At 44.1% G+C, this 27,383-nt stretch overlaps 1 protein-coding gene across 2 annotated transcripts in view; it reads left to right on the top strand.

Moving 5' to 3' along the window:
• CRADD (CASP2 and RIPK1 domain containing adaptor with death domain) overlaps nt 1-4,422 on the top strand; it is a 79,291-nt gene extending 74,869 nt beyond the window's left edge. For both annotated transcript variants that reach the window (XM_030960198.1, XM_030960199.1), the window contains exon 3: nt 3,907-4,422. In XM_030960198.1, the coding sequence (XP_030816058.1) occupies nt 3,907-4,202 (296 nt within the window). In that variant the 3' untranslated portion in view covers nt 4,203-4,422. The remainder of the gene's footprint in view (nt 1-3,906) is intronic.
• The last annotated feature ends 22,961 nt before the right edge of the window (nt 4,423-27,383 follow it).

The raw sequence follows: 27,383 nt of genomic DNA, 5'->3' as shown, positions 1-27,383 counted from the left end.
CTGACGTGACTTTGTTTTCTGTCCCCCTGATTTTTCCAGTATCTTCTTGGTGTCTCCTACTTAAAGCTGTAGAGGTTCTGAAGAAAAAGAAATGCAAAATGGTGACTGTCTGCCTTTGCCCCATGTGATCTTTGTATCTTTGTTATTTGGGTGACTCTGTTTTGTCTGGTCTATATCTGTGATACTATTTATATCCAGCTCTGTTTCCTGTCCACACTCACCAGCACCATTGTAACTCTTGGCTTGTCCAATGGCTTGGAAGTACAGATGTACACACAGGCCAGAAGTTGTCAACATCTCCTGTTTTTTAACTGGAACAATTAGGATAAAGCTTAGTGTGGATGAGCTTCCTTCAGCAGCAATGGGGAGAAGCACATTCCCTTGTGCTACAGCTTTGACTAGAAGGAGCCACAGGTCTTTCTCTGGGTCAGTTTCAACTTCACAATCAGTGTGGAGAGTGTCCTTCTCGTCTCCAGCCCTATGGAAGAGGATTTTCATGGTCCCAAGAACCAGGTGGCTGGTGGTCCCAGGAGAGCACCAGGCTGGCTCTCTCCCCAGCACAGAGCTGTTGGCTCCTCATTCCTCAGGATCTTAGTGGCTTCAGCATGAGCACGGAGACTTCAGCCTCTAAATCTCTGCAGCGTGTGGCCCTGGCACCTCGCAGCCTGGACCATACCCACAGCTGGACAGAGTGTTTCGCTTGGTGCTCTCGCTGGAGGTGACAGCAGCACAAATTGCCTTCTCCAGAGCAACCCTCAACACCCTCTGGTGGTGCTCCAAGCATCACCACTGCTTCTTCCACGTCTTCCCATTTTTACCAGTGCAGTCCTCGTTTTGCTAAGCAGAAGCGCATGCCTGACAGAAGCACGTACACCTACTCATCAGACCCACCTAGAGCAAGAAAAGCTTGACCTTTTTTTTTTTTCTTTTTTAAATGAGGTCTCAGTATCCTAAAAGTACCTTTCAAACACAACTGCAGGATCTGCATAATTGAAACTTTTGCTCTAATCTCATTACCTCCCTCAGGCAGTTCCTGACAAGTGGAGATTATAAATGAGAGTTTGTAGTAAACATAGCTAAAAAAAATATATCTTTATTATTTTTGCAATATATTCAAAGCAGTTTGGGCATGAGCACAGAGAACTCATTTCTATTTCACCTCAAATGCCATTATGTTTATTAAATTAGGAGTAGCGTTAATCCTAGAACATATCGAGATCTTTTTGTTATTTTGCATTTGTCATAACTGAAAGATCTCACTAAATATTTCTCTATATAAATAATATTGCCTGTCATGTAATATTTATCTCCAGTTTTCCTCAGTGTTTTTGTATCAGAACTGAAAATGAGCTATCACAGAAAATAAAATGGGACTGAAATACCAGTCCTTTGTATTAAATTTAACATTTGGCTTCTGTCCCAGAGTTTTCCACATCCATATTAGAATCAGATGGTAGTGTAAGATGAAAAGATCTCCTGGATGGGTTTTATTCTGATCCTTATTAAAGGGCTGATAACAGACTGAAGGCAAGATAGTCGTTGTAGTAAAAAAGCCTGCTTAATATCAAAGGGTGGATGGACAAGCTGACATGTATTATTGTTAGGCCTTCCTGCTTGATCATATTTCAGTATCATAAAATCATTCTGCTAGTGGATGTGACGTATGAAAACTTCAGTGTGAGAGCAAAAAGCCCAGGCTGGCAGATATTGCTGCTGTGGGTACACAGTAGCTGACCATAAACCAAAGAAAGGGTTTACTATCAAAAAGTATTGTTGGTGACAGCACAGTGGAGCTATATTTATTTCATTCTCAGCTATTTGCATTCATAAAAGACACTGCCTTGTCCTGACTTGCCTGTGAAACTGGTATCACATCTGGTGTGACAGCATAGGGCAGCCCCACAGGTATTGCTCAGCCTTCTTCAGAAGCTGTGCATCCTCTACCCTACCCACAAACCAGCACTTGCCCCAGATACCTTTGGCTATCTGGAGACAGAAAGATGAAAGAGACCTAAACACTCTTCAGAAAGCAATTTTCTCTTTACTCAAAGCAGCTTTGTATAGTTCTTGTGTATTATTTGGCTAAAATTGTACAAACATTTGCAGTCTCTGGGTCTTCTGTGCAAAAACAATTACTTTTGATAAAATGAAGGAACGGTGCTTTTTGGAGTTTCTGTTCTGCTGTAGTGGAGACTGTGAGCATGATATTGGAGCTATAAATTAGATTTTGCAAAGCAGCATTTCTGTAGGGAGCCTGCTGCTTCAGACCAACAGGCTATAATCAGCATTTTTCAAGGGGGCATTTTGCCTGTGTTTTGTTGCAGTATCTTCAGCAAGAGAAGTAGACCAGCAATTGCAGACTGCATTGACTCTTTGTTTCAGCTTTTGATCACAAAGGCTATCAAAGAACAAATATGCTTTGTAGGTATTTTATGCTGCTTTTCTAAATGCACCTTTTTAAAGACTGCCATGTGGTTTGAACTGATAGGCAGAAAAACATTTTGCTGTCACTGGCTGTTTACAGCATCAACATCAACATTTCAGCTTGTACCTAATGCTCCTTTTACAAGCAGTGGGGAGAAATGTGCACATTTAGAGTAGTTTAGTTAATTAATCTGATTATTTTAGACATCTTCTTTCCAGTGAAAGGGTTTGTATTTTAGAAGAGTCTATTTCTCTTCTCAGCAGTAATTAATCCTAGCATATTTAGTTCAAGAGGTGTTACCTGTAGTTAGGTGAGCTGGATCCCACACAGCCTGTTTCTGAATACTACTGTTTTCTCACTTGACTGCTAACACTTTTTTTATTAATACTTTTGAGGTTTTATTTTAATTATCAGATTATCCTAGGGAACACATAAAGAGATCAGTTGTGTATGCAAGAAAAGCCTGATTCAGTCCCTACAAGATTTTTACTGCTGATAATTACAGCTATCTGAATGCTTCCTATGAAGGCTGTTTTGGTAGTTGCATTGATCCTGTCCTCCTCAGGTACCAGTTCAATGTGAAGTGTCTCTTTGGATGAAGACTGCATTCTCTTGGATACATGGACAATCCAAAGGGACTTAACATCAGGCAAAAATCTCTGAGAGAAAATGGCACCTCCTTGCATTCTCCTGAAAATGTCTTCGGGAGATCAGATGTGTGCAGCTGTGGCACATGCATGCCTGATTTCAGGAGTGTTACAAGAACTGAGGGATAAGGAAGCATAATTTGTATTTGTGGACAGCGTTGATGCCCTGTTCATTTGAGTTCACCTGAACCATGCTTATGGCTTCATTCAAATAGAGGAAAAGCCCTCAAGGCTGGTCTCCTCAAGATGAGTTAGCCATGTATGACAGGGCAGAACGGCTAAGTGGTGTCTTAGGACAGAATTTCCTGTGAACAACCCTCTGAAAAAAAAAACCATGTAATACCTATTAACTAAGGAATCAAAGTTATTTCTGAAGTGTATAAATGGAGTCCCAGATAGGAGTAAGAAGGTATTATTGGTCCCATGTTTGTCACTTGTCACTGTATCATACTGATGCAAGCACATTGAGGATGATGGCTGCTGGAAACAGGTTCCCTGAAAACCTTTCTTGTTCACTACCCCAAAATTTATAATTACTTTTGGAAGTCTTTGCTTTGGTGTACAGTTCTGATGTCTGGGTTACTGACAACGAAAACCACAAGGCTCCCTAGTATGGTCTACTGAGCATTAGCTTTCCTCTGATTAATCTTCTGGTTGATCATGTAATTAATTTTTCTAGGTAAATAGGTATTCTGTTTCTTTAATTAGTTAATTGTTTTGCCTTAGCTCTGCTCATGCTTATTCCCTCCTTTATCAAGGTCTCCCATTAACTCTTGCAGCAGTGCCTAGTGACATACATGCTTTTTCTTTCTCTTTTTTTTTTTCCTTTTACAGACTTCACTGAAGTTGCACCGTGCATTTTGAAGATGTCACCAACAGATCAGCAGCTGAACAAGCTGGCAAGGAGGCTGGGACCTGAGTGGGAGCATGTAGCTCTGTGCTTGGGTTTGTCCCACACTGACATCTATCGATGCAAAGTCAATCACCCTCACAACCTACAGTCACAGATCGTAGCTGCATTTGTGCTGTGGAAACAGCGCCTGGGGAAAAAAGCAACAATCCAGAGTCTGCACTCCAGTCTGATGGCAGAGGAAGTGGATCCTTCAGTGATACAGTACATGCTTGAGTGAAGCCATGCCATTTATTCAGAGCCTCCATGGGTTTCGTTCAGTTCTGTGAAGAGGATGGAAATGTATGTTGAAGATTGGATGCTTCAAGCTGTAAAAAAAGTGGGGTTGGGAACTGTGGTTTTATTAAGCTTAAACATTCCAGTTTTCTGTGGTATCTTGTGACTTGTAATTCTTTTCATGCCAGATTAATTTTTAGCAGGCATTAAAAAATGGATCACTCTTTCCTGTTCCCTTTTGTGCTATTTCAGTGGGGATATAGGGTGACAAAGTTCTTGCAAGCAGGCGGGCCTGCAGTGAGTTCAGCAAGGTTTTCGATTTCACTGGGAGTAAGACTTGGTTTAACTTATTTTCTGGACTATGCAGGAGCCTTTTTACTGCTGTTTCATGCTAGCTCCCTGATATTACAGCAAGAAATGAGACTAATCACCATTACTAATGTAACAATTTTACAACAGTTATTGCAGGTGGCTAATTTCACATTTATAAAAGTTTCAGCATGTAGAGTTTCTTGCTAGGATAGATGGCTGGCACTTTGGTGCCTTTGAAAAAGGCCCTAAGTGGAGGTAGCAGGAATGTAGTGTGCCTGTGAGGGTTTCTGCTGTTACAATTTAGTGGGTGTAGGGTTCTGCAGGCAGGCCCTATGTGCATATGCCTTGTCACAGGTGGGGAGTTCTCAGAGAAGACAAACAGTAGAAAAGTGGCTAGAAGCAGGCAAGAACCAGGTAAACTGAGCAAGAAGCAGCCTAAAAAAGGAGACAACTTCTAAGTTGTCCATGTTTGTCTCTGCTGATAAACTGGGAGACCTCGGGTGCCTGTGGAGTCTTTGAACTGTGCTCGGTATCCAGGCAGCCTTGTTTCATGGTGAGGTCAAGCATCCATAGGCACTTTGTTCTGACCAGTGCACACCCAACAGGGTCGGGAATTCTGCAGGTCCTTGCTGGTCAAGATGAACTTCCCGCTACTCTCCCTCCAGATTCCCTCCAGCCGTCCTTCATGCTCATTTGCTTTCTACCAGCTTTTCTGCACCTAGTGGGGGCAGCTTTGACACTGCTAGCCTCAGTTCTTTGCCAGTGTAATTGTACCACCAATGAAGATAAGATTTTATGTAGAAAAACAGTGAAGCTTCTGTTCTTCTCTTCCTTCTCTTCTGTCATGGAGATTTTATTCCTGCTGGGAAAAAATACTGATATCTTTGCTGACCAGGCAAGGGGGGATCAGTCTGCAGGATACCCAAGAGGAATGAGAGTGACCAGATACTCTCTGAGGCCTATTGATAAGAGGCAGAATACATTTGAATTCTCCCTGAGCAGTTTGCTATACAGTAAATGATGAACAGAATTTTGATGCTGAGTTTGAAGGTCTATTTATGAGCAAGTTACTTTGGACTGTTTCATCTACAGAGTCATTGCTAAAGAATTTCTCATCCTGCAAAATTTGCTCTAATTTCACAGCTTAACAGCCTTGTCTGAAGTTTTTACTGGGACAAGAATGAACTTCACTGCTTTTGTTGTTTAAAATTTGTTCTTTTTATATGCAAACTTTGAAATACATGGGAAATTAGAAAAGACAAAGAGTTTTAAAGAAATCCTATATGCCTTGGTTTTTAGAAGCATGGAAACAGAACATATATTCTGTCAGGATCTGGCTCCTGCAAGTTCTGAAGCAGTCTGGTAATATTTTGGTTTTAATCTTCTGTATAGAGTTCTGACCTTCAGTGAATTATGATACTGTTACACCTCACTCAGATCTTAACTAGGCATATTCTACTTCCAGAGATTACCTATATTAAAAAATTCCAGATAAACAAGGTAAATTAATTTAGGGTTTGGGTTTTATTTTTTTCTTTTTCATGATGCTTTAATGCCAACATGTTCTTTTTTAGGTGGAAAACCATCCCAGAGCAGTTGTACAGACATTTGGCAAATTCATATGAGCACAGCCCAGCACAGGGAGTGAGATGAGAACTTTGAAGCAATTCTGACAGTGAGATTGACAGGAGCATGGTTTTCCATATTAGGGAAGAGAGGCAAAGCAGTCTTCCTGGCAGCAGTTTGGAGGAAAAAAAGCTAGAGATGGTTGACAGGAGGAACTACTGAAAATGTGATGTAGAGGAAGAAGTTGACTCCCAGTGTCATAAATGTGAGTACCTTATCTTGCTCTGAACCAGCAAAGACCAAGTCTGAACACCGATTGGCCTTCAAGGCAGTTCATCCCCAGTTAACCCAGGATGAGCACAGTCCAAGGAGGCAACCAGTCTGGGCAGTAAAGCAATGTAATGGGCACACTCACATGACCCTGGTACCTTCTTCTCTGGGTCAACTTTGCATTTCATGTTCTTAATTTCATGAAATCATAGGATGGTTTGGGTGGAAAAGGACCTCCAAGATCATCTAGCTCCAACACATCTACATGGGCACCTTTCAGTACAACAGTTTGCTCAAAGCCCAATCCAACCTGGCCTTGAATGCTTCCAGGAATGAGGCATCCAAACATATCTGGGCAACTGTTCTAGTGCCTCATCGCCCTCACAATTAAGAATTTCTCCCTAATATTTAATCTAAACCTACCCTCTTCCAGTTTGAAGCCACTCCTCCTTGTCCAATTACTACATGTCCTTGTAAAAAGTCCCTCTCAAGGTTTCTTGTGGGCCCCTTTTAGATAGTGGATGGTGCTATAAGGTCTCCCCATAGCCTTCTCTTCTCCACGCTGAGCAGTCCCAACTATCACAACCTTTCCTCACAGGAGAGGTGCTCCAGCCCTCTGGTCCTCTTGATGGGGCTTCTCTGGACTCATTCCAGTGCTTCTATGTCCTTCCTGTATGTGGACTCCAGAGCTGTTAGCAGCACTCCAGGTGGGGTCTTATGAGAGTGGAGAAGAGGTAGAGAATCACCTCCCTCAATCTGCTGGCCATGCTTCTTTTGATGCAGCCCAGGATATGGTTTGCCAATGTCAGGTTATCCATAACTAATATACATAGAGTCTTTTTAATGGTTAAGAAAACAACCTTCAGTATGTATGAAATTTCCTGCCAAATAAGGCTTCCTTTCAAGCCAGGTATCTGTCTGTGTATCTGCTATGGGCCACTGGAAACCTGATGGGTAAGTGTCATATCAGGTAATTTCTCCAACTTCTTTCAGTAGGCTAAATGGTACAACTCTTGCACCTGGTACTAAAATTATAGGAGCCACAGCTAGACAAGGATTATAAAACCTGGCCTCTCATATTGTAGAACAAAGCATATAATTAATAATTTATAGTTGCTTTCACATTCCCAGGGCCTAAATGAATGCTGTAATACTTGAGTTGCAAATATTGAAGGGAGAGGTTTACTTGTTTTATGAGATTGTTTCCATTGCTGATATTTTTAAATTCATGGAAATGTTCCTATTAGACTCTTCATTTTTATTAAAGCTTGTTTTTGCACTACACAAGTGCAGGGATACATTTAACTGACAGTAGTATTCCTTTAACCCAGTGGATTTTTCCATCCACTTCAAAATATTTTTCTTCTGTATGTAATGCTTTATTTTGCACAAGGATACAATTAAGACAATTTAATTCTTCAGATGTATATTAAGGCCTCTTATTCTCTCATAGAACACTCAGAAGATCTTAAAGGCTTTATTCTATTCTGCTAGTTTAAGACCAAATGTTATTTATTTAAATCTTGTGGACAAGCCTGCGACTTGAGTGTTCAGGACTGAGGCAACTCAGTGAGTTTCCCTCTCTCCCCCTTTGCCTCAAACTCCCTTGTGCCAAAGTTTAGGTGTGACAGGAGACTTGCACAGGGGCTCCTGTCCTCCCTGCCCACTGTGCATCCAGGACTGGCGCAGCAGAACCCCAGTTCCACCACTTGTGGTGAGGCGCGCAGCCCCTTTGGGCTTTGGGATGGAGCGTGAGTTTGGCCAAGGTGAGCCAGCAGGAACTGCTCTCTGATGTGTTCAGGTTTCTTAACCAATGTCAAAAAATCCTCACTAGTGAAACTGGTATTATTGGTATCTACTTATTTGTGGCAGAGTTTAGGAGCTGCAAGACAGGAAAGCATAAATGTGGCCACTGCTGGAGCTTCCACTGAAACAGATGGCATAACTTCCAGTCCTTGGAAGAAGTCGTCATTGATTTTCTTCCTTGGTCTCCAGGGGAGACTTTGACATCCCATTTAACACTTCTAAGTTGTAAAGAAGCTCTATTAAAAAAACTAAAACTAAAAACTAAAACTAAAAAAATCTGTTTTGTACTCTAGAAGTACAGGTGGACCATTAGCATGGCAATAGGCAAGACCTAAGAGCACTAATTCTCACCTGCATAAGCTGTATGAATGATCACAAAGGAAGGATCTTCTCAGGGTAAAAGTAGTCAGACTGCCAGCATTTAAGAGTGGCTAGAGTGTAAAATGAAAATGTAGTCATCTGTGAGCCACTTCTCCCAGATATAGTGGGGGAAATTTCCATCTGGAGGCATATTTTATGACAGTCATTGATATATAGAATAAAACATTTTGCAAAAGTCTGGAAAAATAAACAATGTCATATTATATTCAAAAATAAAAGGCATGTTCATCTCATGCTAAATGTGGTCATGCTGCCAATTTTATTTCTTATTGGAAAGGAAAACAGTCTCTGAGAGCTAATCTGTTTATAAGCTTCCGTATTCTCCATGGACATAGACCAATGTCAAGACATAGTAGAAGTAGAACTAAAAGGACAGTTGACAAAACTTTTGTCTGTTTAAAGTGAATATTCAAAATCTTTCTCCAGATTTCCCTAAATGAAAATAATCTTAACTTTCAAGGTGCCTTACTGTCACCTAAGATCTAAAGATCTAAAAGTAAATCCAGTGATTTGGCTTTTTCCCCCCCTTGAATGTAGTGTCTTTTTTAACTGATGACCTGAGAAAAATGAGCATTTGCCAGAAACAAAAATAAGCAGATTAAAAAATTAGTATGTGTTTTAGCAGAATTCACTTCTGAACCTACCTAGCATTTTAATTGTGAAAAAAGATTAATTGCATTTTCCCTTTGAAACTGGTGGGTAGAGCTGATGATGGCACAGGAGGATTCCTGTCTCTTCTGCAGGAAGAGACTGCATTTAATTAAACATCTGTAGGTGATACAGGTACGATTTCTGAAGCTGATGTCTGCTCCAAACCCCAACAGCAAAGAGACAAAAAGTCTCTTACTAACTTTAGTGTGCTTTGGATTAGGGCTTCTTTAATTGGAACCTGCTGAAGCATGGTACTTTTACTGTCTCCCTGTGAAAAAGCAGGCTTTTTGGATTTGAGGCAACCAAAAGGAAAGGAAGTTTTTTGGATGTGGTAGAAATTCTAGGCTAGGAGTCCTCTTTTCACTGCCACAAGTACTACTTTGCACTATTCACTTTCACCTGGGATTTGGTGGCTCAGGAGACTACTAATGCATTCATGGAGTTTTCCACCTGGAGATCAATGTTGCAAAGCCATTGCTGACCCAAAAGAAGCACAATGTAATAGAAATCTGTGGGTTTTCTTTCTTCTTTTTTTACAACTTTGACATCTGGCCCACACAGAACCAGCCCTTGCTGTCAGACTTGGGAAAGGGCAGGCAGGATCAAATGAGCCAAGTACTTGAACTGCCTCAGGCCATGAGAGGGACAAACCCATTAGACCCTGGGGCAGAGTAGGTACTGTGCTTTGCTCTAACTGCTGAGATTTGTGCAGAGAGGTCACTGGGTTCTCAGGATGACAGCCAGACCTTTAGCACACCAGCAACAAGTTCATTTACATGGAGAGGATGTAGAGACCTCCTAAACAGCTCCTTGCAGCATATGCTCAAAGGCTGTTTCACTGGCTGCTGAGTTACTTCTGTCTCTTGTGAGGGCTGTCCTGAGGAATGTGTGCCAAGGCATAATATTTAACTGCCCAAGGTCCTGTTCCTGCATGACAGAGTCACCTCCATGAACAGGCTCAGGGCAGGTTAGGACAGCGCCTTAGCTGGGAGCACTGCTCAAGCTTAGTGCCCATCAGCAGTGTTCCTAGTTGAAGATGTAATTCTGGAGTCAGAATTAATTTTTGGTTAACAATATCACTTTTTTCTTAAATTCAGAATTGGTCCAGCACTTCCTCTCTGGTTTGGGTTCTGTGCTGGTAGAGGAAATGTTTCCCTGCCATTGGGATGCTTGTACTTGGCCATTTGGCAGCTCTTAAGTAAGCCTGCCCAGTGGCATGCAGCTCAGGTGTAGGCCTCAAATATTAGCCTTCTGACTTTGAAAATGTACAACCATTCTCCTGTCTGTGACTTCTGCATGTCACTGTTCACTGTGTTTTCAATCATTAGCTATTTTATTCTTATTTATTATACTTGTCTATCTTTGCACCACTAGCTTTGGGTTATCCTGAAGACAATCATTCAGTTCTCCTTGGAAACTAGAGTGGGGTGTTTCTGGGGTTTTTTACATGTACACTGAACACCATTCTCTAGGAAGCAAGCACACAGATTCCTACAGTGCTTCAATGTTTATTTTTAGTCATACTTTCTCCATCAGGAGAGTGAAGCTTCCCAGCTTCACCTTGTGAACTCCAGGAAAGGGCTGTGAATGTTTCCACTTGGTTGAGACCAGTCAGGATGAGTTAACAATCACATCTGCCACCATGGCACCTTAACAGGAGTGGTGCTAGGGACTCATGGCACAGTCATTGCCCTTGAAAGCCCAGCACAGCACCTCTGTAAAAAAAAGGATATAAATACATACTAGCAGGAAAATACGGCATTTAATTTAATTATCTAGAGGAGGCACACCTCAGTGAAACTGCCTCTTATGAAGTGCTTTTATTTTTATGGACATATTTGATAGGCTTTATTTAAATAAGAAAGCAATTGAGTAACTAGAGCATGTGGATTCTGATAAGGATCCGTCTTTCAGGTTATTAAACAAACTGCATAGCAAGTGCTCAATTATTCTTCGAAATGCTTAAGCAACACCTTTGGTTCAGATTCCCATCTAGAATTACCTCCCAGTAAGTTGCCTCCCAGTAATTTCCAAGAAGCAGTATGCAAACAGCACACACCCGTGTTCTGGATAATAAAGACTTCTGAGAAAAATCTCAGGATTAATAAACAAGCCACAAAGGGACCTGGGAAAGCAAACCTTCTGAAGGAATTTTACTTGCCTCTCACTGGGCTCTCTGTGGCATTGAGTCTGATGTCTGCATGTGAAATGAGCCTCAATAATTACATATTCTTGCTCTCCATTTCTGGCCCTGACTTTGCAACATTTGAGAAACCACTTCAGACTGCAATCTGTAGAATGATGCAGACTTTTGGTGAGCAAAGTTCGATGAAGGCATAGTGAGCCTGAGATTGTACACATTCAGGGTTGCTGTCAAAGCAAGCAGCCATTGTACAGCAAGCAGGGGGAGCCCCAAAAACCTCTGCAGAGCAAAGAGGAGCTCTGAGGAGCATGGATGTGCTTCTCAGTCATGGTACGAAGCATGTCAACATGGACCTTGGAAGAGGCAACCAGAGTTTTATGTCCTCGTGATACACTTAGGTTTTCTCACCTGCTACCAAATATGTGGGTCCCACAGAACTCTGAAAAAAGGAAATCCACTAAACCCCTGAAACTAGTTGTCTAAAGCAAGAGCTACATAATATCAGCAGGCAAGACTAATAACAAAGATCTGGAAAAAATCACAGTGGAAATGAAGTCCTGAGTCTGGCTGACCAGTTGGCTGTGAGTTTGAGGTCTGTGATTTCTCTGTTTCAGCTGCAGATTGGGCTCCTTGTGAGGAGTTGTTGGTTTCCCAGCTTCCATGTCAGCTTGGGCCTCTGGCGAGTCAGCTGTTGTGCATCTGGTAAAGGCAGGGAATAGCCAGCAGGTCAGAGAGGGACATGTGTGCATAAGCATGTAGAGGACAAGAATGAAGGGGGTCAAGAGAGGAAGGGAATATGCTTCAGAGCTCCCAGAGCTCTCTCCTAGTGCTGCCCCAGGTCCCCACCTGCTGGTCCCCTGTCCTTAGATGCCAGCACATGCTACAGAAAGCAGGATTTTTCTTTCTCTTCTGAGGCAGGCACTACCAACACATCAGATTTAATTCTGAAATCCAGCTGACAGGGTGGCTCTGGGTTTAACATGCTTTCCTGTTAGAAGGGACATTGTTCACAGAGCACTCAGCTGCAGTTTCCAAAAGCTAATCCCACAAGGCATGCATGCTGGCAAGGTGACAAGCCATGAGTGATGAAGCAAAGCCATCCTCCGAGAGAAGCACCAGAGGGCACTTGGCCAAGCACAGGCAACAACAGCAAACACTTCTGACCACGGCTGCTCCTCACCCAGCAGGGGCTGAGGGGTGCAGGGCCACCATTGTCCTACCGCACAGGGGACAGGAGTGCTCTGCCAGTATCAGGACATGCACCATGCAGGGCTGGATGATGAGGCTTGGCCATCCCATCCAAGTCCTCCTGATGGTTTTCACACCATGGGTTGGGGACAGGTCTAAATGCCCAAGCTATTGGGTGCAGTTCTGGTGGAGCTGGAGTGTGTCATGGCTCCACTGGCTGGAGAAATCTGCCTGGTCTGAGGCTGTGAGGGGCTTGCCCCTCTTTGGTATGGGCCTGTGAGTCAAAGCACAACATTGCTTCAATACACTGGCAACCAAAATAGCTGGTTCCTTGGGAACCAAATTAACTCAACAGAAGTGTCAGCTGCTTCAAAGTCTCTCTCAACTGTCCCATCATAGAAATGTAGGTTGTTCTCTGAAGTTTTACAAAATGATAGAATCATGGAATAGTTTAGGTTGGAAGAGACCTTTAAAGGCCGTCTAGTCCAGCCCATTGCAATCAGCTGGGAAACAACTAGACCAGTTTGCTCAGAGATCTGTCCAACCTGGCCTTGAATGGATTGGGGCATCTACCATCTCCCTGGGCATCTGAGGGGTGAGTGCTAGGCCCAGTACAAAGGATGTGTTCCTGCTCATTCCTCACAGCACCTCTTTGCTGTGTGCCCAAGCTGGGCCTGATGCATGGCCAGCACCCCTGTGCCACCCCCACCATGGACAGTGTGGGTTTGTGTAGGCCCTCAGGGTGAACCACAGTGGCTGTGGTTCTGACAAAGCCCTGCAGAAATCAAACAACAGTTGAGTTTAAGCCATTCATGCAGTGGTGAATGCCGTTTCCCCAGCAGATGTTTCTCAGATAATGCCATTGTGTTCTCCTACATGATCATGTTGGCGAACACTTAGGTTTTTAAGGGCTGTTACAGCAACGAAGTGGGAGTGCTGCACAATAGCAAACCAGAAGTGCAGCTAATCAGAAGAGGCAAATGCAGGGTTGCCACATTCACTGCTGTGACCTCTCCTGGGATCATAAGCTTGGTAGGAGAAAGAGGAAAAGAAGAGTAACACCATTTGACAGTGGCGATAACTAACATGGTAGGAAAAATCCAGACCTAATGTATGAGAGATGATCATATGGCATAACAGAATTGCTCATCTGTTAAGCATTACTAAATGCTTACTATACTAAGCATTGCTGATCTCTAGGAAATGTACCTAGGTGAAGCTGAAGATTTTTAAATCTAAAACTGATGGCATAAATCAAACTCTCTTTAGGCTCCTGCAATAAGAGGAGAAAAGGAAATTGCTTTTCAGCCCAGAAAGCATGCTCCTGGTAACTGATAAACTGGCTGTGACTCTCTGCAGAAGGCATGATGAATAGTGGGAAAGCAAATATCAGAACTATAACAAGCCTCCAAAATGACACAGGGAGTGACAGCAGCTCTTGCTGGAGAAATCTGGGGCCACAGGAGATCCCCGTGGGAGGGATCAGTGGGAAGGGGAGCTGCACCATATGTAAGGGACCAGAGAGTATCCAGTTTGGAACTGCTTATCATCCAGGGGCTTTCCTGTGTCACTGTAGCTGCTTATCCCTGGAGGCAGAAAAGATACACAAGGAAACGCGAAGGTACCAACACATTTGTGCCATGCCAGCCAAAAGATGAGCTGTGGCCTTACTGAGGTCGAGAATGAGGAGGATGTGAGCCTGAGGAAAAGAAACCCTGCAAGATGGAGACCTGACATCATCCCTTCACCAGCTTCACTGACTTTCAGCTAATGATGAGGCATGTCTCCTACACTTCTCTTATGGACAGCAGAATGAAGATAGGCCCTCTTGGCAGGCAGTTCAGCCCACCTATCAGGTAGAAGTGTTTGACATCTTCTAGAAGGATCTCTTTTTCACTGACTGTTGAAGGAGTGTAGATGACTAGCTCTGGCCAAACATGTAGTGTTATAAAGCCAAAGAATTCACCTAACTTTAGACATCTCCCATAGTGACACCTACACCAGAGCTGATCCCTGTCACATCCTTTTACAGTCAAGGGAGAGAAGGCAGTGCCTTTTGGGTGCAATTTGTTTACCTTTTCTTATTTTTCCTAGAATGAGATGAGTTCTTACCCCAGTGACTATAGTTGATGCCCAGATCATCCATAGGTTTGTACATTAATTGAGATCCCATCCCTGTGTCAAATTAAATCAATGCCCCCACCCCCTGCCAAAGTACCGATTTTTGAGACAAGGTATTTTCAGCTCCTGATGCTTCTGGCTGCCAATGCTGATGGCTGCTGCATTAATTCTGCCAACTCATCAGCTGTGGACATCCTGATAAGGTGAATTTCGGGGAGGCCTTTCTCGGGGTAATAAAGGGTTCATGTATCCAATAAAAGGAAATTGAAACTTGGTAGACAAGCTTCCTTGGAAAAATACCTACTCTGTTTGTCTAAACAGTTCATGCACAGCAAGAGGGATTCTGGAACAAAATGCAGCCTTGTAGTCGAGTTCTAGTCCCAGCTGTGTAAAAACACAGAGTGGATCACTGCTACAAAAATAGATCTTTCAGAGGAAACCAGCAAAGATGAGGGTGCCCAACAAAGGTGATAGAATGCCCAGCAATAGATTGTATATGCTATCTTGACCAAGATACTTGACTGTCTGCTTTGCAGCACTCCTGAGCAAATATGTTCCATTTTGTGCCTTGTGAGAAGTTCAGTGGCTTGGCTTCACCCCACCACCCCGCCACCCCCTGTACCCTTTGTTGCTAGAATTTTAAAAGCTTGAATTTGGAATAGGCTTGCTTTTCCTCATGTCTGTGTGTCTCACCTCAGTGCCATTAAAAGTCATGACACATAACAGAGAAACAGCTGTGCAGGAAACTTCAGGCATCTGTTTAATATTAATTGCATGTATTCCTAAAAAGTCATAGCATGTTTTTAAAATTTCTGTACATCTGGTGTGTCACTGCTAAGGGGTTTTTTTTAATAGCTTTTATCTGTGAGTCGCTGAGAACTATCCAGCCACAAGCTATCCAGATACTGAGGAGATGCACAGGCAAGTAAAACGGAAGAGACATTTCTAAACAGCTTCTAAAAACCTACAGCTCTGAACAAAATGACAAAGCAACACTGACTGTTAGCTGCCTGTCAGCAGACACCAAGCTGTAGGAAATCTAGGTTTAGGAAAGGATATTCTATTGGTAAACACTGTGTGGTTTAAAAGATACATCTTCCATGCGAATCCTGTCCCAGACTGTAGGCTGGAATTTATTTTTCAGCTAGAGGACAATCAGTTCTCCTGCAGTTACCCAAAACTTCACAATTTGTCCCCTTCTGCTATGCCCCTTCCCCACTCTTACCCTGACCTACTTGCATTTAGCCACAAATGGCTTTTCCTGCTGATTCAGCAAGTCTTGCATAAAGAAAAGTGGTCTCTAGAGGATCGGGTGAAAGGTGTGTTCTTCAGCTGGACTCAGCTCTGCAAATCCTGCTCTTGTAGGAGCCCTCCCACTGCGCTACACTGCACTGGAATGGAGGACCATGGAATTGCAGCCTCCACTGCCCGGGTAGGAACCCCAGACCCCAGGGAAGGCATGGCTGCTGGTCCCACTGGCATCCAGGTGTTCCTGAAAATTACACAGCCTTTGAGAAGCTTTTTAAGAGTAAATGAATGAATGAATGAAAGAATGAATGCCTGATAAATGACTTTTGCACATTTTTCTCTATGTCCACCCCCTAAGAGGCAAGGACCCCAAAAAGTGTTGCTTTGAATGACTCATCCTTTATTTTAGAGATTTTAAATTTTTTTTCCAAGAGTTCCTCTTGCATACTGCTTATGGCAGGGTGTTTCTCACTGTCAGCTGTTTGAAATACTGAGTGGTGACAACCAGTAATTAAGTCAGTAACAAATGATGATTTGAAATGTTTATTAATGGCTCTAAAAAAGCACTAGAAGGCATAGATTTAGAAAAACACAGCTTTGCCAATGTGGCAGAGCAGGTGCACCCCACAGTGAGCTCAGGGTCACCCCCCTTGCACCACTCACCAGCAAACGGGGTCTTGATATTTTTACAGATATAAATGAAATTTAACTCCTGTCAGAGTGCAGGTACATTATTTGTGGATAACATTGAAGTGGGACAACATAGAACCTGCAAAGCATTGTTTAAAAGTAATTTTATTTAACAGCTACATTCACAGAATGCAGAAGAAAAATAGTATTTAACCTGCAAAATAGCCAGAGCCCAAACACAGCTCTTTGTGCCACATCCTAGTTAGACACCCAGGCTGTACTTCCAGGGCTTTACCCATCTCCAAGTATTGAGGATGGACATGAAGACAAGCCCTGCTTTTGCTCCTCTCATTGGACAGGGGCAGGGAGCATTACATGGCTGCTATTGGTGGTAACAGCACATACCTTCTGGGCTGTGCTGTTACAGAAGCAAAGATCCTTCAGCCAGATAAGGAGCTATCTAGGCCAGAATTAAAAGCATCCAGCCATTCTAAAACTCTCTGAACATGGATATAAAATACCTATTGTGGGCAGAAGGGCAAGCCTGACCCTGAAGCTTAGATGCAGTGGGGTCCTGAGCTCTCCCTCATCTGCAGCCAGGCTGGTTGGAACACTGCAGAACCAGGCTGTGGAACTCTGCACGGAGCAAACTTAAGTGCTTTTCTAAAATGAAGCAACTTTCCTCCTGATTGGTGCCCTGAAGGCGCAATCCTTGGCAATTTCTACATGCCAAAACTGGTAATCAGAGGTTTGAATGACTGTCCCTGCTCCCAGACCCTCCCCATTGCTGCTGGCGGGGGGGTCCTGGCACATGGCAGCGCTTCTTCACCCTGGCTGGGAGTGCCAGCAAGACATCCTGACCTGCCCTGGCCCAGGTTGGGCCATGATCGTTGTCCAAGACCTTTTCCTCAGTTAGTAAGGGATGCCAGGACCCGCCCCAAAAACAGTGAAGGGAATAGATCTTCCTTGGCAATTACCACCAGAAACAGGTTAAACACAGGAGAAGCTCAGAAGGAATCACCCAACATGTATCTTGCATTTCTCCCTCACCAGAGTACCTCACCTTAGAAAACTTTCTCCTAGCATGACTTCACCCTGAGCTTCCTCGCTGCTGGCAAACAACGACACAAAAGCTGAAAGCCCATTTCTAGCATATGCTTGTATTGGGGACAAGCAGGGACAGCACAGTCAGACAGCCAATGTTCCCATGCTCCTGAGTGCCACGCACACGCCCCTCTCTGTACGTGCACAAGATTTCCATGGTACTGGTGCCTGTGTGCAGAGGGGGCAGCTCTGTAATTTACAGGCTGGGGACATTTGCCTTCACGCAGCTGCAATTGTTCTGGCAGCACAAGACAACCACGGCACTCCTGCCAGAAGGGAAATACAGCTCCTAGCACACTGAATCCTGTGGCCACTTCGGTGCGGAGCAGGTTGGACCCTGGCTGGTGTGCCTCTGAAACCAGTGGGTGGGCAGGCCAAGGCAGTGGGGGGCCTGGGCACAGAGCAAAGGCAAGTGCCAAGACATCACAAGAGAGGGAGCGAGCGGTGCACGGCACGCAGAACAAGATCTGTTCAATTCCATCAGTCAGCACTCTCTTCCAGAAGATGACCTATTGAACATTTCCAGGAATAGCTGTGCCAAGGCTGTCAACTGTTTCTTGGAAATACACTCAAGAAAAATGGCTTCCTTCCAGTAGGGATCTGCAGAAAGCCTGGACTGGATCAAGGCTGCAGTCAGTTGCTGAGGTGGTGATGCTGTTGCATCAGCTCATTCAGGAGCAGAGGATGCAGGGGCCCTGGAGGAAAGGCTGCCTTTTCTCCCCCTTCTCCTGCTTTCACATCAAGTGGAAACAATAGGTAGGGAAGCTGTGATTTCTTTTGTTGCAGATTGCCTTGGCTCACTTGTATTCTTATCCTTACTTGCAGTCTCCAGCAGCAAGCAGATAGAAAACCTGCAGTGCTGCACGTGACTGGGCTGCCAGCCCAGCATACAACCTACCTGGGCTATTTCATAGGTAATCACTAGCATCAAGCTGCCAAGACTGGCACATGGCCCCACAATCATAACTCGCTCCCAGCACAGTATTCCTGGTATTCCCTTATCACGTTTTTGCTTCAATTAACACAAGAACATAAAGTTATCTCTGTGGTAGAGAAGTTTCACTCCCTGTACCAACAGTTGTGTGGGTAGTAGAGTGGGGAGCTGGGTTGAAACATGCCATGGGACAGTCCTGTTGTGGTGGCCCTGTGCCAGCTGAAGGGTCCTGCTGGCTCAAATGGACCAGCAGGGAAGGGGTTGGATGTGGCAGGCAATGGGGTGTACCCAGCTTGGACCTGTCCCCACGGTGCACACCTGCCACTGCCAAACACAGCCCTCTTTGGCCAGCTGCAACCAGCAAAGTACAAAACAAGGTTGTGCACTGACCAGAGCCGAAATTGAAGGTAATTGTCGTGCATTTACACCTTGCAGCTCTGGTGCAGCAGATGGCTTTTGCAAAGTGGGGGGTCTAAGTCCCTCTTCATGTCTCCCCAGCTTTCCACCATCGCCCTCCAACATGCATCTGAGTGAACAAAACACCATGGAAATGAGTGTTTCCCCACTGTAGTTGCTGCTTTGCCCTGTGTGAGAGACTGTAGGGATGCCTTTTTGAGTTTCTCTGGATTGACTCCAGATCTGGATTTGCATTGGGTCCTTCCTGACGGGTTACAAATAAACCAAAGTAATGGGTTTTGGCATTGCTTGGCAGACTGTTAATAGGATATAGAGCCTTTCATTTCTGGATCATTAATTCAAACCAGCCCAGATCAGTAGTGGTCACATTTTGTTGCAGTGTAATAGCTGTATAATAACCTCTCTGAACAGAATTAGGGAGTCCATCACCACAATTTATATTAATGATAATAACTTTTGTTGGCTTTCTCAGCAAAGGAACCCAGGACTGATTATGCCCCAAAGTTGGGGCTCCCTGGAGGAGCAGGGGCAGGTGGTAGCTGTTTCTGCATCAGCCTAGAGCAGTCCCTGGGGCTGTTCCTCTGTTCCATTTACAAGGTGAACCTCCCCAGCATGCAGAGAAAGACCACCTGAGCAGTAAGCATCTCTGTGGCTATTAAAAATCAAGCTCCAGATGTAGCCTCCAGCTTAAAAAGTCCCCACAGTGCCTGCTTGAGTGTGGAAGTGTAGGATTGCTCTGCATTTGCTTTCTTTCCTTTTATTCTTTACAAAGCATCTGTTGGGTAAGTCTCTGAGTCAGGACACAGGACTGCCCAAGTCTCTGCCAGGCCTGTGTTTGACCTAAAAGGGATGTTTATTCTTTATTTTTTTTACCTTCTGATATTCTGAAACCCTCAAAGGGGACATTAATGATATGCAATGTGCTTGTCTAGAATCTATTCACACTTCTACCCCTGAAGTCACACATGGAATTGTATATATTGCATGCATCCATCATTTGTCTGCATTTTTGTAATAGCCCAATAATTAAAAAACTCTTTGAATTATTTATAATTTGCTTCTGAGGAAGGAGGGCTAGACTGCTTTCTTTTTCTCTTTCTGTGTCAAATCTGGTTAGCTGGCTACCATGTCATTTCAAAAATTAACTAAAATAAGCTTTCTGTTTTCCTGGGAGGGATATTTTCATGTTTCTTTCTGGGTGTGGTCAGAATTTTTGGCAGCACTTTGCTGAACTGAAGCAAAGGGTCTGAGTAATGCAGCAAACAGGGTAGTACATCATGCCATTTGCAGAGATTATTCATTTCATACCATCAGTTCACATAATTTGTAATTTGTTGTAGTGACTACAGAGAGCCCCAGAGCTTGATGATCAGTCCACTTTACATGTAAATGTTTTCAACACAAGACAGAGGGCAATGGGAGGGAAAAGAAGAATACTATGGAAACATGTATAAAATGGGAAGGGGAGGCGGGACTTCTCTACATGGGTGTCAGGGGTCAATAAAGGAATTTATCTACAAGGAGAGCTGTTCGTTAATGGGCTGTCTGCAGCAGAGTAATCTGTCACAGCTGATGGTTTTCCCTTCTTTGCATCACTAGCTGTGCCACTCCAAATCTCATTTTTGAAAAAATATCATGATCAAATTTATTGTTCCTTTAAAAAAGGAGCTGAGGTCTTTTCTTTATGAAATGTATGAATAGGACCATGGGCATCTGCTGGTTGACTTGCCAATGTTCTTCTGGGCGATCATAACTTACCCACCATGATGTCTGCCAGTAAGGGCTGTATTTATCCCTTGTTCTTCAAGTTTTCCTGGTATGGAGGTGTAGTTTTGAGTATCAATTTGCACCATTATATCTGAGTGTTCCTCAAGTCTTGCCCTGACCTCTTTCTCCTGCTTTCTACAGTTGCTGACTGCCCATTGTGGACCCAGCCTTGAGCTTTAGCACCTGCAAGTGAGAATCAGAGAGCTGAAATGTGATGGAGGAGCAGGATTTCAGCCATGGGGATCCTCTTTTGAATACAGGGAAATTTAGAGACCACTTGTTTCCCACAGAGCTCCATTCTCAGTGCATTAACAATGCAAGAGTGTTAATGAACAGCCTGGCAGCACAGGGGACTGTGGTTTTGAAGCCAACTTTCCCAGACAGAGACAGTAGGAAGCTCTTTTAGTTGCTATGTGCAAGCAGTTTAAAACTGGACACAGAATCAACAAGATCACTTGCAAACACTTCAAGCACTGAGTGAAACACTTCAAACACTGAGTGCTTGAGGAGCCATTGGAGTAGCGACCACAGACGTTATTTGGGTAATACAGAAGCTTATGTGTGGCACTATCAACTGGGGTAAATTTTGGAAAAGCATACCCAGGAGCTTAGGATTTTGGAAACCAGAGGTAGTAAATAAAGTAAACAACTGGAAACCCAAGTACCTATTCAAACCTGAATTTGGTAAGGTATATAGATAGATCTCAACTCTATTTAGACAATATCCCACACGTGGTGACAAAGTAAATATGCCCTGTGATGGATAAAAGCAGGGTTGCAAAGTTATTGTGGTCTATTGTGGAGGCTGCCATTAGTGTGCCCCAGTCAGGAGTACAAAATTAAGCTGATAGGAAGCTTTCCTGGGCAGTAACAGCAAAATCCTCTTGCAAAAGCATGAACAAAGTTAGATCAGTAGCTTAACCCATGAGTATATAAAAATTCCTGTGCATGCTTGTTTTTGGGAAGACCATGTTGATTCCAGCGTGGCATGTGGGGTACTGGGTCATGTAGGGCTGGAGCACTGGTAGCTAAAGGGGTGGGGATGATGCTGGAGCATGAGCCTTGCCTTGGAGCAGCCCTGCTCCATGTCTGCAGTTCTGCAGGGCGGGTGTGACAGAGGAGGCTGTGCCTGACCCCAGCACGGGCCCCAGCCAGGCAGAACAGCAGCCCTGCACTAGGCATGCACAAGGGACCTCAGGGTGGGCCAGCGTGAGGCAGAAGGTATCTGTGAGTGTCACACACATCCATGAGATGTGACTGCTCACGTATGGCTGGAGCGAGGCTGAGGCTGGATGTTGAAAATCAGCATTGGTGGCTGCCTGTCACTGCACTTCCAAATTCTTTCAGCAGCCATTTCTTAAGGGTACGGGAACAACACCCGCCATGACTCTCCAAGTTTTGGTCAGGCTTACTTTTAAACCATGAGATTTTAAGTGGGAAAAGGCTCAACACAACCCTTGGGCTAATTTCTGAAGCAACCATCAGGAAAGCTAATTGTGCTGACCTTGGTGACAGTGTTGGTAATTTGAGAACTTATTCTCTGAGAAGTGCACTAACATCAGCAACTTGTGTCCCATGGGTGATGAAACAGCCATCCTGGGAGACAAACTTTTGGTCACCATCAACAAATCCTAGCTTTCAGTCCTCAATTCTGCCATCTGGTGACATGACATTGCCAAATCCTCATGGGCGCCACGGGATTGCTCTGTACGCAGTCTAAATGTTGTGTAGGCATATCTAGCTAGGTCAAAAGAGGTAACCCACAAAGGGTGACACCCATGTCGCTTTCACCCAAGCCTTTCTCTTGACTGTACAAAACACCACCTTGGTATATTGATCAATCCCCATTTAGGAAAGATGTAATATGGAACTCTTCCACATTTCCAACAGCTCTTGTGCAAAGCAGCTGTTGCATATCTCTCCAAAGATGGCACATTTAAGCAGAGGTAGGAGTGCTCAGCAAGCTCCAAGGCATTTTGAGATCCTCAGGTGATGCATACTATAAGAATAGACTGTATTGTTGTTATTTGAGTACAGATATAAAAATTGTTTCCTTGTACAAGTCTGCTGGGCTAATCAGTTTGATGTTTCCCATCATTTAAAGGAGGAGACTAATTCTTTTATTCTGCCTACACCCCTGCTTGGAATTCAGACCTTTATCAGTCTCCCCTGCAGAAAACCACAAAAGCCAGATTGCAAATTCTTTGCAAATGAAACCAGTTTCTTCCTTTTATGACTAGCAGTAAGCTCTTTTGTAGATGGGTTTCATACAGTAATTTCATTTATGGAACTGTGGAATGAATCCCTATGTGTGTGTCCCCTTCTTCATCACTTTGTTCAGGTTGATTGAATTCCACCAAATTGTACGGTGAGGTGGAAATCTCAAAGATCCTACAAGTGTTGGAATAACAAGCAGCTGCGGAGAGGAAGGAGGCCCAAATTAGTTGCCTTTTTGTGAGGAAAGCTTCTATTATCACAGTGGAGCAATAATTTTATTGAAATTATTTTAAATAGCTCTAAACAGCATAGAATCTTCTGCCTTCTGTCCAGGTCACAGTGGAGGGACACTGAAAGCAGTAGGTACAGGAGACGATAAGGGTGTGAGAGGAGCGAGATATCTAGGAGCTGTTGAAGGAATTGAAAGTCTTGTAGCAAGGTATTGTCACTGGCACTTGAAGCTGGGTGTTGGATTTGCTGTGATGCAAGGGAAAAAAGGTGGAGGAAGGGAGTCAGAGAATGCAAATCCCCGAGGAAGTGGCATGTCCTCTGTTTTGCTGCACCTGGAACAACATGTACCTGTGACACCCTTTACACTAATTTTCCACTCTTCACCTTCTCCCCACCAAGCAGCAACTGCCCAACTGATGATGACTCAGAGGATTATCTATTCATCTCCTGTTAGCACAGTTTGCTATTTTCCAGACACCCCTGCCTAGCTACCATTGACAACAAATCACCTGTACACCGTTCTGTAGACCACAGATATAACTGTTTTACCTTTCTTCTTGCAGACTGTGACATTTATGAAGTCCTCTAGGTCCACATGCCTGAAAGAAGCCCTGTTTGTGCATGCCAGCAGTTTTCCTTCCTCCTTTTAAAGAGGACTCCTCTCTCTGCACTGCTGTTCCTTTCTGGGCCATCATGATTATGTCTGCATTGATGGTGTGAGCTGCTGCAGGGCTTTTCTCAGGACCAGACTTGCCTGTGGTGCATGTGAGACAGCAAGAACAGCAGCATATTGTGGCCAAGATTCCTTCTCAAAAACACTCTCCTGCCTGCCTGGCAGACCAAGGCACCTCCAGCTGACAATGCTTCAGAGGTCTGGCTCCTCTCAGGAGTTAATCCACTGAACATCTCATGTTTCCAGTGCCCCTTACTGTTCCTCATAAGGAAGTGCCTTAATTAAAATCCCTTAGTTTAGACTGAGAGACTACTTTTTAAGGAGTAGCCACTTAATTCAAGCTTCCTAATCAAATAACACTTGTATCGACAGTGCTGATGGAACATACTGGACTCACATAAAAAACTGTGAACTGCAGCATAAATGGCAACTTCATGCCTGTTTATGTGAAAAGGACTCATTTTTGTCTTTCTGCTTTTTTTCTGTGGTTGACTTGAAGGGTAATTTTGAAAATCAGCTGTCTTCTGCTACACTCACATAAGATATTTCTGTTTGAAATGTCTCAGAATTGCAGAGATGACTTTATAACAAAAAGGATTTTAAAAACCACAAGAAAACAACTATAAAAACATGGCCTAAAACCAGAGAGATTTGAATGCTGTCAATAAGAAAAATATGAGCTTCAGATCTGAGACTCATTTCAATGTTTGCCATCTCACATGAGACTAAGTCTGGGTCTGGAATGAGACCTTGATTTCCCAGGAGGCTTTAGGGGTAAAACCCTGGGAGATGGCTTCAAGCTTTCTGTGTCCCTTATAGCCTGTGGTGTTTTGGAGCAGCGTAAGGACCTGAGCAGATGCTGGGTTGTGATGTCACACCCTGGCCACCCACTTACCCTTTGCACAAGTGCTGGAGTGGGTGGCATGGAAGCACATCCTGCCTGGGGCCTGTCCCAGCGCCTTGCAGGGGCCCGAGCACTTCTGCCTGCCTCTGTCATGTCCTGCTTGATGCAGAGGATGCTGTGCTGAAATGGCTGCTGGAGGCAGTCGTGAGTCTTCTGCAGGTCTTGCTGCCTGGTTTTAGAAAAACACATTACCAGAGCGGTTTTCTTGTGAAATTTTATTATTGAGGGTGGTGTGCATATGCACACACATTACCACAAATGGCTACAGATAATCACAGACATCTTATCTGAAAAATATATGGGGTTTTTTTTGAGTTTCCCATTTCTTGAGATTTTCATGTTTGTGGCCCAAAGAAGATGGCATCTTCCCATTTCAAGCTACTGACAGCCACAACACCTGTTACTCTCCTTCTCTTAAGCCCAGGTCCCCACCAACAGGTTTCTTGTGTCTCTCTTCCACTGCTCACACTGAGTAGCTGCTTGCTTATCCCAAAATTACAAAATCTGTGCCTTTACTCGCTGAAGCAGGTACCTGAAACAGTAAACACAGCACAATGAAGTCTTTCTCTGCTATGTTATGGATAAAGAGAAATTAAAACAAGATTGACAGAGACAACACACAGGGACAAGGCAGTAACTACTCCCTTAGCAAACATAAAACCCACTCAGAGAATGTGGAAAGTTTTCACCAAATCTGTCTCAGATGGGTCTTTCTATCTTGCTTGCTCACAGCCTTCCCTCCTGTCAAGCATGGGGTGCACCTTCTCTCCCCACAGCCCTACATATGGACGGACACACAGAACCACACAGCCATGCAGGGGATCACACTGGACTCCTGATGCTTACCCAGATAACCTGAAGGCTGCAGCAACTTTGCAGGGTCAAAGCACTTGTCCAGAGGTCTTAACAATTCCAAGGGTCCTGCATCCCCTTTGCAGGCACCTGTAGAGATAAAAATTTAGAACAGCATTTATACGTGCTGGTGAAGATGTGAAGCTGCCATGCACAAAGGCTTTTTACAGCACACATTGCTTGTTCCCCCATGCACTTGGCAAGGAGCCTTATGCTCTTTTTCACCAGGAAGGGAACACAGCAGTTTTGATAGCCTTATTAAGCAAGAAGCCAAAAATTCACGCTCCTGTTCAGCTTTTACAAACATACAAGGAAGAAAGGTAGCTTGTGGGAAAAATAGCAATCAGGTGAGCCAGTCTGATAAGCTGGCTGCACCTACCCAAGTGGTAGGCAACAAAGAGAAATCTGCAGTGATTCTGTGAAAACCACCAAGACACAATGACAAGAGAAAATGAATCCTTAGAAAAGCCAAGTTCACACCACAAGGTTGCATCCCTGCCTCCACCAAGCATGTCTTCACAGGAACAAACATGCAAGAAAGTCCTTGTCCCAAAACTCATACCAACATAGACCGTATACTATATTCTGCAGTCGCAAGCCCATTCCACCACTGCCATAATGGTCTGTCACTGTGCTCCCACCAGCTTGGTATGTTGTGGTCAGCACAGTGCTTACACAGCTGTCTCACGCCCATGGCACACTGGCAGAGGAGTGGGAGTCTCCTGCTTATCTGATGACAGACCTGGTCTGAAGCAGGTGTGGAGCCTAACACACACTGGGACTGCTAGTGCATAGGTCTGTTGTCTTGTTCCACCACTGCCTTTTATTTCCCTTCTGTCCTGACATGGCTTTCACCCAGGCAGGGCTGGTTTTGGAATGGGCATGGTGGTAGCAAAGTGTCACTCCTTGGTTGTGGCTATGGAGGTAGCAAGAGCTGAGAGGGAGCTCAAAGGGCCGCCTGAGTGTTTGGAAAAAAGCCTATGGTGACTGTCTTGTAGCTTACACCTAGGGTGGTCTCCAGATTTTCTATACAGTGGTCCTCACTACCACAATTAAATAATCCAGATTAGTTAAAAAAAAACAACCACCACACAAGAGAGTGAGGATCACAACTGCTGCTTTGTGGGCTTGCTGACCTTAGGGAGAGTCTTGAAACTGCATTTGAGAGATACAGGTGTCCCAGGATGGTGCAGTGTCTCAAGAGAGAAGCTGCAACCATCAGGAATAACTGCTCAAACAAGAATTCCCTATTCATTCCCAAAATTTGCTGGCTGTGCAGGGAACAGGAATGTTTGCTCTCACACCCAACAATTATCTTCTCAGATAACACTGTCAGTTATGCAAAATCACAATAAACATTTTTTCTTTTAGTAAATCTGTAAAAACTGATGCTTTCATCAGACAAGCTCCTCTATTTAAAGCTAGTGCTAGTGAGGCAAAGCAGGCAGCAGCATCAAGTAGCAGTCTGCCCCAAAACAGTCCTGTTACCTCTCTACCATCAAAAACAAGGTGTGGTTTTCCATTGTGAGCTTTTTCAAGCCTTGAGTGTCATCCTGCCTTTGTCCTACACAGTCCCCAGCCAGGCAGCTGACTGTGGTGGTCAGCAGGAGCATCCCCATCCCTTCCATGAAGCCTGATTCCCATTCCCACTTAGGCCTCCAACAGTTCCAAACCCATCAGAATCCACAGGGATGCTCAGGCATCCACCACCCATTTCTCAGTAGCTAAAGCTCCTTCCAGTACCATACACACCATGAATTAGAATCTCTG

Source organism: Camarhynchus parvulus, chromosome 1A (assembly GCF_901933205.1).
Source record: "Camarhynchus parvulus chromosome 1A, STF_HiC, whole genome shotgun sequence".
Taxonomy (NCBI): Eukaryota; Metazoa; Chordata; class Aves; order Passeriformes; family Thraupidae; genus Camarhynchus; species Camarhynchus parvulus.
Note: the sequence above shows the minus strand (reverse complement) of the source record. Positions and strands in the feature narration are given on the sequence as shown.